This window comes from Aethina tumida, chromosome 1 (genome assembly GCF_024364675.1).
Source record: "Aethina tumida isolate Nest 87 chromosome 1, icAetTumi1.1, whole genome shotgun sequence".
NCBI classification, from domain to species: domain Eukaryota; kingdom Metazoa; phylum Arthropoda; class Insecta; order Coleoptera; family Nitidulidae; genus Aethina; species Aethina tumida.
The window spans coordinates 8427995-8447554 of NC_065435.1; the positions used below are offsets into that span (position 1 = coordinate 8427995).

The following is a 19560-nucleotide window of genomic DNA, read 5'->3' on the forward strand; positions in this document are numbered from 1 at the left end:
GCATACTCCACATGTAAAATGAATATTTACATTGCAATTATTGGTATCACATACAATTTAATTACTCCCTCCATGATTTTTCAAAAAATTAAATATTAGGTACCAGAAAAAAATTTCATGTTGTTGGAACTGAAGAAAAGATAAACCTCAGTTTGACCTCCTCTTCAGAATTAAACCATTTATTACGTAAAAAATTGGACAATAGCAAAAATAAATAATAGACAAAGGGAGGAATATGGTGAAACCTATTTTATGAATCGTTTTCCTTCAAATTTTCATACATGAAGTGACTAATTAAAATGTCTGTATTATCAATAATTGTAATGTTGTAAAGTTCATACTTGGGACACACGTTAACAAAAGAGTATCCTATCAAAAGCTATTAATAGTATTGCGAAATATTATACAGGGTGCTTAGTATTTCTCTTTATTTTTTCCCCAATTAAATATCAATAACTTTCTTATTTCAAATGGAATTTATCATTTACCAGCATACTCCACATGTAAAATGAATATTTACATTGCAATTATTGGTATCACATACAATTTAATTACTCCCTCCATGATTTTTCAAAAAATTAAATATTAGGTACCAGAAAAAAATTCCATGTTGTTGGAACTGAAGAAAAGATAAACCTCAGTTTGACCTCCTCTTCAGAATTAAACCATTTATTACGTAAAAAATTGGACAATAGCAAAAATAAATAATAGACAAAGGGAGGAATATGGTGAAACCTATTTTATGAATCGTTTTCCTTCAAATTTTCATACATGAAGTGACTAATTAAAATGTCTGTATTATCAATAATTGTAATGTTGTAAAGTTCATACTTGGGACACACGTTAACAAAAGAGTATCCTATCAAAAGCTATTAATAGTATTGCGAAATATTATACAGGGTGCTTAGTATTTCTCTTTATTTTTTCCCCAATTAAATATCAATAACTTTCTTATTTCAAATGGAATTTATCCTTTACCAGCATACTCCACATGTAAAATGAATATTTACATTGCAATTATTGGTATCACATACATTTTAATTAGTCACTCCATGATTTTTCAAAAAATTAAATATTAGGTACCATAATCAAAAATTCCATGTTCTTGGAACTGAAGAAAAGATAAACCTCAGTTTGACATCCTCTTCAGAATTAAACCATTTATTATGTAAAAAATTGGACAATGGCAAAAATAAATAACAGACACATGGAGAAATATGTGGACTATATGGTGGAAGTTATTTTATGAATCGTTTTCCTTCAAATTTTCATACATGGAGTGACTAATTAAAATGTCTGTATTATTTATAATTGTAATGTTGTAAAGTTCATACTTGGGACACACGTTAACAAAAGAGTATCCTATCAAAAGCTATTAATAGTATTGCGAAATATTATACAGGGTGCTTAGTATTTCTCTTTATTTTTTTTTCCCAATTAAATATCAATAACTTTCTTATTTCAAATGGAATTTATCTTTTACCAGCATTCTCCACATGTAAAATGAATATTTACATTGCAATTATTGGTATCACATACATTTTAATTAGTCACTCCATGATTTTTCAAAAAATTAAATATTAGGTACCAGAAAAAAATTCCATGTTCTTGGAACTGAAGAAAAGATAAACCTCAGTTTGACATCCTCTTCAGAATTAAACCATTTATTATGTAAAAAATTGGACAATGACAAAAATAAATAACAGACACATGGAGAAATATGTGGACTATATGGTGGAAGTTATTTTATGAATCGTTTTCCTTCAAATTTTCATACATGGAGTGACTAATTAAAATGTCTGTATTATTTATAATTGTAATGTTGTAAAGTTCATACTTGGGACACACGTTAACAAAAGAGTATCCTATCAAAAGCTATTAATAGTATTGCGAAATATTATACAGGGTGCATAGTATTTCTCTTTATTTTTTCCCTAATTAAATATCAATAACTTTCTTATTTTAAATGGAATTGATCCTTAACAGCATACTTGTAAAATGAATATTTACATTGCAATTATTGGTATCACATACATTTTAATTAGTCACTCCATGATTTTTCAAAAAATTAAATATTAGGCATCAGAAAAAAATTCCATGTTCTTAGAACTGAAGAAAAGATAAACCTGAGCTTCTCTTCAGAATTAAATCATTTATTAAATATTAATTTTGTACACTTGAATATACTAACTTTTAAACCACATCAACGTTTTAAAACTAAAAAATAATGAAATTGAAGATGTAGATAGAAAAGTAAAGCAAAAATTAATGAGCGCAGAAATATATATTAATTAAAATGTTTTTTAAAAGCATAATTATAAACAAAGTAACAACCATAACAACATACAATTCAAAAAAAAAATTAATTAAAAACATAAAAGACAAAAAATATAAAAAAAATCTGTTGTAATATGAACATATTCAAAGGATAATAATAAAGAATAAAAACTAAACAAAAAATCCCTGGCTAAAATATATATTTTAATTAATTAAATGACGTTCGTTCGTTTAATACGAAAAACTGCATAATTATTAATGCATTTGCCATCAAAATGTTTCGTATCATTAATCGTGTAGTCATTATCAGAAAACGTGTTGATTGAGACGTGTTCCTTGGCGTCTTATAAACCGTTACTTTCAATGGTTAATTGAAAACCTAATTAATTTCACACGCATAAAACTTGCGATGCGATTATCAAATCGAAAATCCCACGCGTGCACAGTGCACAGAGGAGGAAACACTCTCGAAAAACATGAATGAATCACCGGCGCGACACAAACGCATCCGAACGTGTTGCAAATTACGACGGATTTCGCAAAAACGATTTATTTATTGCCGGTTGCGGTGCAACATTTAAAACGCATTTGAACAAATGAAGCTTCGTTTGTTTGGTAAAAATCGTTCGTTGTTGACGACGTTAAAAATACATAGATGGGAAAAATCCCGGGTCTGACTTCATGTGATGAGGTCACAATGGGAGTGTGACGGGACGAAATGTGATGCTGTTTTGGCCCGTGCAATAGGAAAGTCCGATGAAACGCCGTACGGACGATGCCAAATAGCTGGATGCCAATTCGTTTATATTCCGTTGAATGTAATAATAAATTTTTATATACAGAATGTCACAATTTTTACATACATTTTTTTTAACTGAGCTGGACATAAATACAGAAACTTTGATTTTTAGTGATTAAATCTATTATTTAACATAAACACTTTGTATAATATCCTTTTTGTTTTATAATTTTGGCCTATCAACGTGGCATAGACTCGACCATTTTCCTAATATACGACAAGTCTACATTCCTTCAAGTTTCTTGAATTGTTGCGATGAGTTCATTAAAATCTGTAAAATTTTTATGTCGAATTTACGTCGAATAAACGTGATCCCCATGTTTTCTACAGGGTTGATGTCTGGAGATTGGGACGGGCAAGACAAAACATCGATGCTTTGGTCTTTTAACCAATCTGTCACAATTTTGGATTTGTGTCTGGGATCGTTTTCATGTTGAAACACATTTATATATGGAAGCAAATTGTTGTTTAATATATCCCCGTACATAAATTTGTCTATGGGAGCCTACACCAGAAGAATTGAAGCATCCCCATAGCATAACCGAACCACCACCATGTTTCACTGTGGGTATAACAAGTTTTTTGTGTACTTTTGTTCCTGTAGGATATTTAAGATAAGCAGAACCATCATTTTTTTATAAATTAAATTTAGACTCGTCACTAAAAACTATTCGTCCCCACTGTTTTGTGGCCCAGTGAATCTGATCCTGAGCAAGTCAAAACTGGACTTTCACATTTTTAGTAGAAACCAGGGTTTTTCTTGTAGGTCTGGGATCAAACGAACCTCCATCCACTAACCATGTTCTCACAGTCCTTAAACTAATTTCAGCAAGTCCGATTTCCTTCAGGTTGGCTTTAATCTCATTTGACGATAAGATTGGATTGTTTTTTGACTTTTGAATTATCCAGTTATCGATTTTCTTCCAAGTTTTTCGTAGCTACCACTTGACCAGTTTCTCTAAATTTTTTAATAATACGGGAAACGATTGACTAATTTAGCCATAAACACTTAGTCATCTCTTCTTGTTTCTCTCGGACTTGGTAACGCTGAATTATAATTTTTCTTACAGTTTCACCTCGATCAATGATTAAATAATTAAATTAAGCAAAAGACCGCCAGTAAATAATCGATTTAAATTCACAAAGAGCAATGAAAGACCATAAAGTACAAAATTACTATAATTTGTCCATTGAAAAATAAAAAACATGCAATTTTTTGAAGAATAAAAATAGATTGTTCCATAGTAGGCACAACAATAATTAATTATGGCCACTACTTTATAAACAAAGTTAGATATTATTTTTAAAAAGTTTATTTATAATTATTACTACATAAAATAAATATAGAAAATTCTCTTCAATAAACATATTAAACAATCTGTTTCTCTAACAGGTGCTCAAAATTTGGGAGCAGGTAGAACACGTCCAGAAATGAAGAAAATTTAAATAATTCTTTTTTCTAAAGATTCTTTTGAAGAAAATACAGCCATTCAAATTTATATTTCAAAAATTGTTTTTTCCTCATATTTCTGTAACCTTTGGTTCAATCGTGTTTAAATTTGGTATGTATTATCCTAAAATACATATCTACAATTCAATGTAATAAACTTTTTCCACAATGATACAGTAATGTAGATTCTAGGAGGTTACCCTCTTTCCCGCCCAATTTTTTAAAAATATTAAGCTTTTCATATACTTGGTAAAATTTAGAAAAAATTCACTCTTGATTAATTTTGATTATCACAGTCGTTTTTAAGATATTTCAGTTTTAATGTTTAATGTAATGATTGCATACATATTATAAAATTATTTTAAGCAAAAATTAGATGGATAAATCTACAATTTAAGGCAAAAAACAAATTTACTCTTTAAAAAATGCATCTCATAAGTTCATATTTATCATAAAAATTGTACTGATATTTTTTATTTTATGTTTATTTTTAATTAGGTTTATATTAGATATTTTTCAATATTTATTAACACATTACTTGGTCAATTCAAGTGGATCATTTTAAATGTTCTTTTGCAGGTGGATTCTCACATTATTGACAAATATAAATAGTTTTTTGATACTACAAAAATTCTTGCAACTAAACATTATTTTCTATATAATTTCCTATTTATTATCGAATATTTTTTACACTTTTAAGTAACTAAATTACTTTGTAAAATAGTCTTCTGTACTCATTTTAAAATATCACCTACAGAAGGTACATTACAAATTTTTATTAGTTGCATCACCTTACCAAATAAATAATTTCTAAAATATGTTATAATAACTGTTTCTAAACCACGTATCTTTTGAAGAAAATACAGCCATTCAATTTATATTTCAAAAATTGTTTTTTCGTCATATTTCTATAACCTATGGTCCAATCGTGTTTAAATTTGGTATGTATTATCCTAAAATACATACCTACAATTCAATGTAATGAACTTTTTCCATAATGATACAGTAGACCATAAAGTAAAAAGTTACCATAACTTTGGCCATTGAGTAATAAACAAAGTAGGCAATTTTTCAAAGAATTAAATTAGATTGATCAGTTGCATAGCAGACACAACAATAACAGAAAAATCAATGAACATTTAGGTACTGACATCCAATTCAAGAAGTAAGTACAGCTCATACTTTTAATATAATTTAATGAATTGCCATAATTATGACCATTATTGTATACTTGATTTTTTTTTCTAACATTTTAAACCCAAATTAAGTTATAAAATTAGAAAAGTTACACATATTATCCGAGAATTTTAAGAAAATATATTTTTAGATCAGTTTCCAGTTCAAGTCTAGAAACACAAATAATTTTGGTCGCCCTGTACACTTTCCTGCCTCCGTCACCGACGATGATTCACCCATACATACATACGTTTCGGTGGAGTTCAGACCGGAGATTTCCGTCGTTGTGTGCCTCGAATCAATTATACACACAAAACAATATCTATATGTATATAACATACGTCACACATACACATGCATAAATTGGACGCGTGCGACCGGAATACCAATAGGTAAACAATGGAGGAAATCGGAAAATCGGACTTTCTACGTGTCCGTGTCGCGTTCGATTTTACTGAAAAATCGCCGTGAATCGGTGATACGTGGGCGTGCGTTGACGGTGCCAATTGTTTTGCGCCTATTAAAATGCAAATCGAGCGAATTTGAATAATAAATTAAAAACGCAATTAGTTTTTGCCAGCGACAACAACAAACCATCCCACTTTTGCGTTTGGAAAAATTGCAAAAACAATCTAATGTGTGGTTACGTGCATTTTAAAATTGTTGCCTGTGCTGAACAACCAAAATATTATTACAAACTCTGCTGCAAAAGTTTTTAAAAATAACTCTAAAAAAGTGTGCCTGGAAAATTGATAATTTTAAAATGTTCTAAAAATAAAATTAAATAAATTGTATATTTTATTTAAGTTCAATAATATGGACAAGTTCTTTGATCTCCAAAAACAAATCAGGAACTACTCAGAAGCATTAACGAAAATTAAATATTTCGGTAAAAATTATCTGATTCATGTTTTTATGATTAATAAATTACTAAAATACTTTAGAAACATATTAATATTCAATTTTAATAACAAAATAAAGTTAAAATAAAAAATATTCCTGTGTAATATAATATTAATAATAATTAATTTTTAATTAATTATAATTAATTTTTTGAATGACATATTTAAAACATTTAAACAAAATATTATAAAAAATATATATATAATTATAATTTATCAGGATTAATTAATTTTTTAAATGACATATTTAAAACATTTAAACAAAATACTTAAAAAATCAAGTTGAGCAAAAGCTTTAACTAGACGATAAACTAAAATAAAAAACTAATAAGTATCTTAAAAAATAAAATATTCAATTAATTACTAGCAAATTTTAAAAAATGATAAAAAACAATAAAATAATAAAATTTTGTAATAATTATGTATATTTATGTATTATCTAAAAAAATGATTTGTTACACTTGATTTTTTAATGAATTTAATTTATTTTTGAGTATCAAAGTAAAAACATTAAGATCTAGATAGTCAAAAACTGAACAAAAAAAAAATATATTCCTTCATTTTTAAAGTGAAAATAAAAACATTATTTATAAATTACTAAAACAAATTTTTAAAGTTCAAAGTTAATATTAACTTTTTTTATAATTGTCAAAAACTGAACAATAAAAATAAGATATTTAATCAATTACAGGGAACTTTTAAGAAATGAAAAATTAATTAAATAAAACCATTCTATAAATTATTTAGTTTAAGGTATTAATTTTAGTTAATTTTTTGAATTATACATTACATAAAATAATTAATAAATTATCGAAATTTAATAATCGTGTAATTTTAGATATTACATAAAAAATTTGGGAAAAATAAAAAAATTGATAATATAATTTGTTATCTTTAATGTATTAAAGACAAAATAAGAACATGGATTATTTATAAATTATTAAAACAAATTTTTGAGTATTAAATTCAAATATTGAATATATTTGTTTTTTTGATAATTGTCAAAAATTGAACAATAAAAATAAAACATTCAATATAAAATGTAATTAATTAAAACCATTTTATTAATTATTCAGTTTAAAGTATTAATTTTAGTTAATTTTTCGAATTATACATTATATAAAATAATTAATACAAATACAGAAATTTAATAATCGTGTAATTTTATATATTACATAAAAAAGTTGGGAAAATAAAAAAAATTGATAATATAATTTGTTACATTTAATTTATTAAAGAGAAAATAAAAGCATGGATTATTTATAAATTAGTAAAAATAATTTTTTTAGTGTTAAATTCAAATATTGAATATATTTGTTTTATTTTTGATCATTGTCAAAAACTGAACAATAAAAATAAAATATTCAATTTAAAAATTAATGAAATAAAACCATTTATTAATTATTCAGTTTAAAGTATTAATTTTAGTTAATTTCTCGAATTATGTATTATATAAAATAATAAATAAAAATATCGAAACTTAATAACCGTGTAATTTTTGATATTACATAAAAAAATCTGGTAATATAATTTATTTTTATTTTTTTGTAGAAAAAATAAAAACATGGATTATTTATAAATTATTAAAACAAATTTTTGAGTTTCAAAGTAAAAACTTAAGATATGAACTTGTTTTATAATTGTCAAAAACATAACAATGAAAATAAAATATTCAATTTCAATAAACTTTTAAAAACGTAATTAAAAAAAACATTTTCTGAATTATTTAATTTATTTACAAATTTTGGAATTATATATTATATAAAATAGGTAATAAAATTAATAATTGTGTAAATTTTAGAACAAGCTAAAATTTTGATAATATAACCGTTACATTTAATTTCTAAAAGTTAAATAAAAAAATGAATATTTTCAATTTCTAAAACAAATTTTTGAGTTTCAAAGTATAAAATTTGAAATAAATACAAAAATAAATACTCGATTAATTTCAATCAATAAATTAATACTTTTTTATAATTCTTAAATATTAAACAAGATCAACACTAAATTATAAATATAAAAATCCACAAATGATTTATTATTTGTAATCTAAATGTGAATTAAACTATTTATTAATATTTAAACATTTAAAAATAATAAAATGTTCTGATTATTTTTTATTATAGGGGAAATATTTGAGTTTGTTTTTATATTTATATTAATAAAATAGATATAAAATAAAATAAAAGATATTTAATTAATAAAAACTGTGTGGTTAACTTTTAAAAGCGACTTTTTTCTAAATAAAACAGAATTTAATTTGAATTTATATGTGAAATTAATATAAAAATGTACATTTTTATTAAATAAAATACTGGTATTTTATAATAAAAAATTAATTACAAAATATACAAATAAATTTGACAAATGAAAGTAGATTTGTAAGTTATAAAAAATTGTTTTCCATATCCACGACGACGATTCAACTTTTACAAGGATCTTTGGAACTGGACGAGAAAAACCATCGGTGGAGGAGCCCATAATCTAATTTTAGTTCAGTTTCCTCCTATTTTCAGTGGCGTTTCGATCCAGAAACGATTTAAATTTCACTTTAACTGTCTAGTTCCTAGTCGTAAAAAAAAAACCCATGCACATTAATCATTTCGGTCGTGAAACGCCTGACGAACGTTCGTCGAGTTCTAAAACCGTTTTTCCTCCAACAAAAAAAAAAAAAAAAAGCTAAACAAAATAACAATAAAAGCGACATCTCGTCATTGGGACCACGTAACGGAACGTAAAATAATTTCAAGGGCGAGACCACTATCAAAACAAACATTACCGGCCATTATTATTTATCCGTTTGGTTAACAAGTGTAACGGATTTTTTTCTAGTACTATCGATCGGTTTGTCGAATGTTTTTGGCGTGTGTGTGTGGGCGGACGAGGGTATTTCGGAAGTAGGATTCCGTGTTCGAATGCTAAGGCAAAAAATCCCTCGGGTCATTAGAAGTTTGATTCGATTTTGGGGTGTCTAGATGTCAATATTTTTTTATGCAGATTTTTTGGTTAATTTAAATTAATTTTAGATACACTGATACTTAATTGAATTCAAATGTTCCAATTACTGTTAATGGTTTTATTAATTTAGTTTATTAGTTATCTTAATTAATTTTAGATAGCTAAACCCAATATTTAATATTAAAATATATCTTATTCTGAAAAGCTTTATTTTCAAGTAATCTTTTCATTGTTCTAATATCTACAATTTAATAATGGGAAATTATGTTATGCAACTAAAATATGATATAAATAATCTGTAATAAAACTTAGATTAAGTTTATATATAGTCATAAAAAAAATTAAAATTAATTTATTGTACTTACTTCAAATTATTTTGAAAATTATTATAATAAATCTAATAATTAACATACAAATCAATGTTATATTTTATTTTTAATTATTTGATATTAAAAATAGTACTATTTTAAATAGAAAATTCTACATATTACTAAAATCCGTTGTTATTAATTAGTAATATAATTTATAAAAATTAGAATTAGATTAAAAATAATAATAATAAAATTAGCAAATTTAAGCTTAACAATGAAATTAAAAAAAAAATAATAATTAATGCTTAAATTAATAAAATTTATAAATTTATAAATTTATAAATTTAAAAATTAAAAAAAAAATAAAATTTAAAAATAAATAAATAAAATTAGTAATATAATTCACAAAAATTGGTAAATTAAGCTTAAAAAATTAAAATATACAAATTAAATTTATAAAAATTAAGCTTAAAAATTAAATCATACAAAGTAAATAATAATAATAATAAATTTAACAACATAAATTTATAAAAGTTTGTTAAACTAAGCATAAAAAATATAATCTATAATACTAATTACTTATAAAACAAAAAAGAGCAATTTAAATCTATAATTTAAAAAGGGAATTAAATTATAAAAAAATTAAATTATTTCTTTAAATATATAGAATATAAAAAAATAATTTTAAATAATTAAAATATATATAAATTCATAAAATTAGAAAATTAAATTTTAATAATTAACATAAAAAATTAAAATTATTAATTTAATTTAATAAAAATTAAAAAATTAGGTTAAAAAAAATTAAAGAAAACATAAATAAATAAAATCACTAATTAAAATTTATAAATTTAAAAATTACCATTTAAATTTAAAAATAAATAAATAAAATTAGTAATATAATTCATAAAAATTGGTAAATTAAACTTAAAAAAATTAAAATATACAAATTAAATTAAAAAATTAAGCTTAAAAATTAAAATATATCAAACGAATTATAAAAAATATATTAAATTGCAATTTACCAATTAAATTAAAAAAAATAGTCATATAAATTCACAAAAAGTAATAAATTAAACTTAAAATATTAAAAAATATAAATTTAATTAAAAAAAAAATAAAAATTACTTGATTTAGATTCATATAAATTAAAAATTTAAGCTTAAAAATTAAAATATATCAAATTTAAAAAATATATATTAATTTAGATTAATAAAATTAAGAAAATTAAGATTAAAAAATTAAAATTTACAAATTAAATAAAAAAAGATGAAATATACAAATTAAATTTATAAAATTAAAAAATCAGCCTTAAAGAATTAAAATTTACCAATTAAATTAATAAATAAATAAAAATAATTAATTATATTAAAAATAAATTAAAAAATTAACCTTGAAAAATCAAAATTTACCAATTAAATTAAAACAAGAGCACCTAAAATAAAAATAACAGGAAATTATGTTGTACCACAATAATATAAATAATCTATAAGAATAATTTATTGCTATAAATTTTAATTAAAAAATTCAAATCATTTTGAAAATTAATAGAATAAATCCATTCTTTAATACTTCTTCCAATTAATGTTCTAGATACTTAAAATTAAAATAATAATATGGATTGTAATATTATAATAAAAATTAAATTAATATTCATTTCAAATATATTTGAAATTATTATAAAGTTTAATAATTAACAATACAAATTAAATGATTGGTTTTTTTTTAATTTTTTTTAGTTATATTTTATAAAAAATCAAAAATTATTAGAATTTTAGTTTTGAATTTATATTTTTTATGAAAAAAAAATGTTTTATAATTTTTATAACAAACTAAAATTACAGAATGTAGGCCAAATTGATTAAAATAATAAATTCACATAATTTCTTCGTTTTAATTAAAAAAATTCTAATTTAAATCTAACCAACTAACTGTGAAAATATTTTAATGTAGTTACACAGATTTTTAATTGTTTGCAAAAACTTCCAGTCAAGGTTGAATAATGACGTTTTCAGTCAATATTTTTATGTTTAAACCAAATATTTAATTCTAGACAAATACCTCCAATATTATAATCAATAATTTGTATTTTCCTCCCTTAAATTAAGCACATTTCGAACGTACTACAACAGAGAAGGATAATTAATTAATTGTTTTAAGGCAAAAAAATAAAATTTCCTAAACAACATGTAAACAAAACCTAAACATTATCATAAAATAAAATAATGTTTACGTACAGTTTAAAAATAAACCGAACACCGTTCTTACGTACTTGCATAAATATTTACACATTTATCGACGGGCCGCATAAATAAATGCAACTAATTTCATTTCGCGGCCCGCCCAAACGAGAAATTAACAAATTGACGGCAACCGGAACCGTTTACTTAGCCCGTGCAATTTCTCGTCTGACTAACGCCACGGATTTCGTTAATTAATTCTTGAATATTCGGCCGACGAGTTTTTTTTATTTGATAAAGCCAAATTGCCGCCCACTCCGTCACTTAAGTGCGGTGACGCGAATTAAAACGTCCGACGGCGAGACGACGAAATTAAAAAAGAAAAAATAAGCCAAAGGACGGTATCAATTTTTATCTGGTCGTGTCATTTCCGCGTGGAAGTCCCATATCCGGGCGATATATATGTATAAAGAGAAACGAAATGCGAAAGTAAACGCCGTAAAACTAAATTGGAGCTCGCCCCGTCTTGTTTTTAAACACGTGCCCATAATATTGGGACTAACGTGCAATAAATAATTTTTTTATTAGTAACTTCCCCCCGTCAGGAACGTGATGGTGTTTGCACGGGTTCTTTGTGAAATTTAAAGGCTGTTACTCTTTTACAATTAGTAATTGTATCTGTGCGTGAGGTTAAACTGCATTCGTACGATAACATCTTGTTCAGATTCTTATCGTTAACGATGGAATATTAAGAGTGACAGCACCTTCACACCTGATTATAACGTTCTATTTTTAAGTGGTCAGCGTCTTAAATTTAGACGTGGAAATGTATTTCGGGCGTTAAAGTCACCGAAATATTTTCGATTTTATTGGAATTCAATGTCAGATCTAACAATAAGTTGCTCCATTTAATAAATAAAGGTGTGAGAGAGGATACAAATTTAATAATATACGTGTGTTATCTTTTATAAATGTTTTAAAAATGTATAAATTTAATTTATTAATAAATATCAAGTAATTTGAATAAATCACCCAATTTTTAACTTACAGTAGTGGTCATTATTATAGTAACTTTTTAAAATGTTAGATATTTTAGTCATACTCTTTTATTTAATGTGAACTGTTAAAATACTATTAATTTACTATTATTTTTTATACAGTATTATAGTATTATATTCTTATTCTATACAATGTTACATATATTCTTTTGAATTGAGCTGGACATAAATAAGGAAACTTTAATTTTGAAGAGAATGTTTAATCATTAAATCTGTATTATTTAATTTAACATTAACACTTTGTTCTATATATAATATATCAATATATAATATAATATCTATATTCTTTCACATCTTCTCAGAGTCCTTGAACCAATTTCAGCAAGTCCCATTTCTTCCAGGTTGACTTTAATTTCAACGATAAGATTATATTGTTTTTTGACATATATCCAGTTATCCATTTTCTTTCAAGCTTTTCAAACTAAGACAAATTTTTTCGTAGCCAATTCCTCTAAATTTTTTAATAATTTGGGAAACTTATTTAGCCGTAAACTCTTAGTCATCTCTTCTTGTTTCTCTCGGTCTTGGTAAAGTTTAATTATAATTTTTCTTACAGTTTCAATTCGACCAAATAGTAAATAATTTTTTAAAGAATTAAAATATATTATTCCATAGTAGGCACAATAATAATTAATTATGGCCACTACTATATAAATAAAGTTAGATATTATTTTTAAAAAGTTTATTTATAATTATTACTACATAAAATAAATATAGAAAATTCTCTTCAATAAACATATTATACAATCTGTTTCTCTAACAGGTGCTCAAAATTTGGGAGCAGGTAGAACACGTCCAGAAATGAAGAAAATTTAAATAATTCTTTTTTCTAAAGTTTCTTTTGATGAAAATATAGCCATTCAAATTTATATTTCAAAAATTGTTTTTTCTTCATATTTCTGTAACCTTTGGTCCAATCGTGTTTAAATTTGGTATGTATTATCCTAAAATACATATCTACAATTCAATGTAATAAACTTTTTCCACAATGATATAGTAATGTAGACTCTAGGAGGTTATCCTCTTTTTCCCGCCCAATTTTTTAAAAACATTAAGCTTTTCATATACTTGGTAAAATTTAGAAAAAATTCACTCTTGATTAATTTTGATTATCACAGTCGTTTTTAAGATATTTCAATTTTAATGTTTAATGTAATGATTGCATACATATTATAAAATTATTTTAAGCAAAAATTAGATGGATAAATGTACAATTTAAGGAAAAAACAAATTTACTCTTTAAAGAATGTATCTCATAAGTTCATATTTATCATAAAAATTGTAATGATTTTTTTATTTTATTTTTTTTTAATGAAAACTAGGTTTATATTAGATATTTTTCAATATTTATTAACACATTACTTGGTCAATTCAAGTGGATCATTTTAAATGTTCTTTTGCAGGTGGATTCTCAAATTACTGACAAATATAAATACTTTTTTGATAGTACAAAAATTTTTGCAACTAAACATTATTTTCTGTATAAGTTCCGGTTTATTATCGAATATTTTTTACACTTCTAAGTAACTAAATTAATTTGTAAAATATTCTTCTGTACTCTTTTTAAAATATCACCTACAGAAGGTACATTACAAATTTTTATTAGTTGCATCACCTTACCAAATAATTAATTACTAAAATACGTTATAATAATTGTTTGTAAACCACAAAACAAGTGTACTACAATGGATAACAACATTTTTATAAACCGTATGTTATGTTACATTTAATCAACGAAATCACACAATAAATAAATTTATAAATATCCACAACTGATAAACGATAGAAACATCTATTTACTTAAGATAAATCAATGTAATCCAGAGAAACACATGCGTTACAAAACCAGTGTAAAAAAAGCGTGGATCGAACAAATTTTTGCAAATTTATTCCAATGAAAACAGACTCAATAGACGTCGCGTTAATAATGCATGCAGTTCTTGAAGATTTATATACTATATAAGAACGAATTTGTTAACAATTTAAATGCAGATATGAGTTTGATATGGTAATTTGTTGTATTCCTTGGCGGTGCATGTGTTTTGTTAATTTTTGTTATTGTAACTTCCCATGTAAATTGACAGGAAATTCGTATAAAATCTTGAACCATAGCCGGAGCGTTCATGCATGAGGGGATATGCTAAATAGAAAAACAGGAGTTTTGTGTTGTATTTTCGAATTTAAACGCTAATGATTTTTTAAAGTGGGTCACACAGTGGCCAGGTTATATCATTGTTAAATACAACATTTATTTATCACTTCCTTGTGGAAGTCGCATATCCTGCGACAACAAAAAATAATAATTATAATAATAATTCTTTCATTATTAATAAGTTATTGAAACGATCTAAAAATATAAAGATGTAAACATAAAAATTGAGCAGTGGCCAAAACACATACATCCCAATTCCTGATTATAAGCTGCAAAAATTCTCCAGCCGACTCAAACAATGCTTCTAATAATAAATTATAAAAACATTTGGGCGAAATGGTTTTTAAAAAATCAAAAGGGAAAGTATATTGATTGACAGAAGAAAATTACCTCTTCCATTGAAGTGATCGTATTTCGACATTGATGCATCTTCGATACGAAATTGGATGTAATTGGCGAATTGTAGTCATCTTTGGTTTCATTAATAAACTCTTCAACTCTAATTGTATTTGAACCTGGCATGTTGTATTGTATTTAGAAAGACGTCAAAATAGCATCAGTCTATGCAGAAAAGCTCCAGTGAGCCTTAACTAAAGACAAACCATTCACCATCACTTCACAATAGTCACTTCATATTTTCGCGCACCTTAACTTTTTGCGGCGACCGAAACACACATTTTATTGATAGAACGCATTGTTTCTGCAAAATCAGTGATTGTTGTTCTTGATCACTTTATTACATACACGTATACCAACATATTTAAGCAAAACACTCAGAAAAATAAACCTAGTTACTTTAGGTTTGCGACCGGGATCGGTTCTAGGGACTTTTCGCTGCTAAGCGACCGGGAAATTTGAAATTAGTGCGATCGACGTTGTTCCTAGCCCCGCAACAAATCGATGATTGACTGTCATGAGGATACTGTCTCCCCACCACCTGATTCAATAGCTGTCTCTTATTGTAGTATACATTGGTGACCGCAGAAATAGCACGAAATTTAACATTTGTGTGATATTTCATAAAAGGATTTAATTCAAATTTAAAAAAAAAATAATACTAAGTCTAATTTGGTCAGCCAGAAAAATGGCATATTCAAATATATTAAATATATTTACGTTTTGTGGGGCTATTTAACATTACTCTTAATAGTAAGAATTTATTCTTAGCAAGATTTACAAATAAAATATAAAATGAAATGAAGATGAAATTTATTTAGTGGTATTTTCTAACTAAAACTAAATAACAATGTGTCCCCTTTTCTATTGCCATTACTGTATTTGAAGAAGTGATGAGATGAAAAAATATCAGAATAAACAAAAAGTTAAGCTTAAAATTTTCTAAAACACCAAAAATCAAACACGTATTTTATATTATCAATAGAATATTCCACAGTATTTGACTTTGGTATAGTATAAAACTGTGCATATTTTGGTAAAAACATTACCCAGGAACAACGCTTTTGGTGCCCCGAATGAAATTTTAAAGATTTGTCAGGGTAATTTTCCCGTTTTTTCCCCGATGAACGTTCCGAGAATTAATTAACCATACAAAAAGTACATTATAATGCAATACCACTCATTAAAACATAAACAAGAAACGGCTTGATCTGGAACTATCTGTCAACAATGGGTCACATGAAAAATGTCTAATATAGTTCAAGGTGGGGTGTTAAATATTGTACTGTGCAGTTGGTTTATTATATTTTTTTGAATTCTAGACGTCAGCAAAATTTGGAGTAGACTATTTGATCACAAGGCTTTTGTGGGTGGCGAGATAAGTTTCACGTTACAGGAGTTTGAGGTATTCATTTGTAGGTTATGTTATTGTTTTCGTTTTGTTTTAATATCCCCCCAATTTTAATGTTCGTAACTTAACAGAAGAAGCGCGGCGAAAACGAAGTGGACAAGCTGTTCACAACCATCGAGGTAATAGCGGATCTCAGAGACTCTCAGGTGGACAGACTGAAAGAGGCCATAGATGACACAGTACCAAATACATTTAATGATATAGAGGAAGCTTTGTATTTATGTGAAAACTTCTCTAAACTCGAAGAGCAATACAAAAAGGTATATATTTTAATTCTTAATTACTGTGTACCTGATCGTATTCCCCATAGAGGCATTGCATGTTGTCACGGTTGAACACTTCAACATATTTGCTGGTTTTTTGGCATATCATGTGATTTTGTTTATTGAAGTTATTTTTACCAGTAATTAGTGGTGTACAAAAGTGTCATATGGTTATTTTAAAACATATTTACATATGGTGCTTGTGTCTCCAGTAAGATATATGATGTGGCCTATTTAAATAAATAAATTTATAAAATACTCTGGAACATATTTTGGGGCTTTTAAACTAGGCAACTAGAATAGCATATTTGAAGTGCAATGTAGGCAACCCTGATAACATTCAATCATCTGCATTGTTCATGATGTTAAGTTTATTAATTATTTAGTACCTAAAACGATACAATAAACTTGTACTAAATACTTTATAACCCATAAACAGTGATTTTCTTTTAAATATATATATTTTATTAAAGTGAGGCAATAAATACATTTATAAATTAACCTAAAACTTATTCAGCCATTCCAAAAGAATTATTAGATTATATTTTTGATATTTTATAGTTTAGTGAAAATACTATGTATGTTAAACATTAGCTAATATATATAAGATGCGACTCTTTAAAGTACGTAAATACGTTCATAATTCCACTTTCACTTTGGTTAAAGTAACATATATTTATTTTTAAGTTATTACAACAGCTTTTACTTTTATTTACTACTCTTATTCATATTAGTTATTTTATAAATAGTTATTATAAAAATATTGACGCTTTTTTTAATTTTAGGACACCACACTTGCTGATAATCACCAAAAAAGAAAGACAGAACTCAACAAATTTATGGATGATATCACCAACAAATATACAGAAATCAACAGCAATTTCGAAAACAAGAAACAGGAATTGAAGAAAATTTATGAAGATTTGGAGAACCAACTAAAACTGCAATAGTATAATGGCTGTTAACGTGGGACAAATTTCGAACCCCTCAATATTCATAAAGCCTTCAAAACAGCTTCACAAATACATTCAAAATGTAAAAGTTTCAGATGATATGCCCTGGGGCATAAAACAATTCGTGTTCAAAAACAAAATTGAAAGTGAACCCAGAAAACCCGAGAACATCAAACATTTCATCAGTGAGAGGGATCTGGATTTTATCGAGACCCTCGAGCTGAACTCCAGAATTGAAAATGTAGATTTAAAACCCCCACCGAAAAAGCCGCAAACCGAATCTAAAGATAAGTTGTTAACGCTGCAGGATTTGTATTGGCTTTATGACTACATAAAGGAACTTGATGAACAAAAAGTTTACCTTCACGAGTTGTTCGAAGGTTCGGAAATTGTGCTGCCGAAGAATGTTGAGGTACCGAGGAGCGCAGAGCTGGAGAAGCGTTGCCAGAAACTGAAGGCTGAGCAGCAGAACCGTGAATACAACATGATGACCAAGAATGTGGATAACAAAAGGAGGCAACATCCTGAGGACACGATTTCATACCAATGTAAGATAATCTAAACCAAAATCTTTTAATTTTTCTTTTTAAATTGGCTTCTTATTGTGATCAATGTATTTGTATTAAAACTGTTATAAATTATAGTTGTGTGTATTATAAGAATGTTAGGCAAAATTACTGAATATTCAGTGTTTTTGTTTTACAGTGAAACAGATGAACAAACATTTGATAGCGATAGCTCAATTTATCTTCTCGGTTTTGGCCGGTTTCGCATTTGGTTTTTTTGGTGTGGAGTTCCTGATTGGAAATCTAGATTTTGGATTCCGTCTGCTGTTGGGAATTATGAGTGCACTTACAATTGCCTTAGCTGAATTGTATTTCCTGGCGAAAAAACTGAACGAGGATCTGCAATGGGAGGAGAGTACAAAGACCAAAGGATTTAAAGTCGATTGATATATTTTATTTTGTTATGTTTATAATTTTTGCTTAAGTCATATAATTATATCTTGATATTAAATATTTGCTTGTTTTAATCACATATTTTAAATTGTATAAACTACAGTCCCTTAAACCCATCTAAGACTTGTTTGTCTGGTTGTCAATTTGTCTTTTGAATATGTTATTATTTGTTATTTAGGTTTCACATGTTTTATGTCCTCCACAGTTATGTTCTTTTGTCAGTTTGGATAATAATTTTGGCATGAACATTATAAATTACTTGTAACCTTGTCTGTCTTAGCAGATTGCTTCTTGTAATTGTTATTAGTAGTTTTG

The 19560-nt window shown here is 25.8% G+C and overlaps 3 protein-coding genes across 18 annotated transcripts in view; 2 read left to right on the forward strand and 1 right to left on the reverse strand.

Annotated features, from left to right (window-relative positions):
• The window catches only part of LOC109596302 (arfGAP with SH3 domain, ANK repeat and PH domain-containing protein), a 71269-nt gene extending 55300 nt beyond the window's left edge, over nt 1-15969 (reverse strand). For all 16 annotated transcript variants that reach the window (XM_049962242.1, XM_049962241.1, XM_049962252.1 and 13 more), the window contains exon 1: nt 15654-15969. In XM_049962242.1, coding sequence (XP_049818199.1) covers nt 15654-15785 — 132 coding nt within the window. In that variant the 5' untranslated portion in view covers nt 15786-15969. The remainder of the gene's footprint in view (nt 1-15653) is intronic.
• Nucleotides 15970-16736: 767 nt separating this feature from the next.
• LOC109596300 (biogenesis of lysosome-related organelles complex 1 subunit 5) lies at nt 16737-18283 on the forward strand. Its single transcript, XM_020011814.2, has 4 exons — nt 16737-16924; nt 16982-17064; nt 17142-17330; nt 18119-18283. Exons 1-4 carry the CDS (start codon nt 16906-16908, stop codon nt 18281-18283), a joined length of 456 nt encoding a protein of 151 aa, XP_019867373.1. The 5' UTR covers nt 16737-16905.
• A 4-nt stretch (nt 18284-18287) lies between these two features.
• LOC109596299 (transmembrane protein 199) lies at nt 18288-19305 on the forward strand. The gene is made up of 2 exons (XM_020011813.2): nt 18288-18834; nt 18992-19305. The coding sequence occupies exons 1-2, from the start codon at nt 18288-18290 to the stop codon at nt 19237-19239; spliced, it is 795 nt and encodes a 264-aa protein (XP_019867372.1). The 3' UTR covers nt 19240-19305.
• The last annotated feature ends 255 nt before the right edge of the window (nt 19306-19560 follow it).

What these genes read in the sequence shown, in the direction of transcription:
- LOC109596300 (XM_020011814.2), top strand. An exon ending in TCACGTTACAGGAGTTTGAG is followed by an intron (nt 17,065 to 17,141) that starts GTATTCATTTGT and finishes GTAACTTAACAG; the next exon opens with AAGAAGCGCGGCGAAAACGA. An exon ending in TCGAAGAGCAATACAAAAAG is followed by an intron (nt 17,331 to 18,118) that starts GTATATATTTTA and finishes TTTTAATTTTAG; the next exon opens with GACACCACACTTGCTGATAA.
- LOC109596299 (XM_020011813.2), top strand. Translation starts at nt 18,288, where the DNA reads ATGGCTGTTAACGTGGGACAAATTTCGAACCCCTCAATATTCATAAAG. An exon ending in GGACACGATTTCATACCAAT is followed by an intron (nt 18,835 to 18,991) that starts GTAAGATAATCT and finishes TTTGTTTTACAG; the next exon opens with TGAAACAGATGAACAAACAT.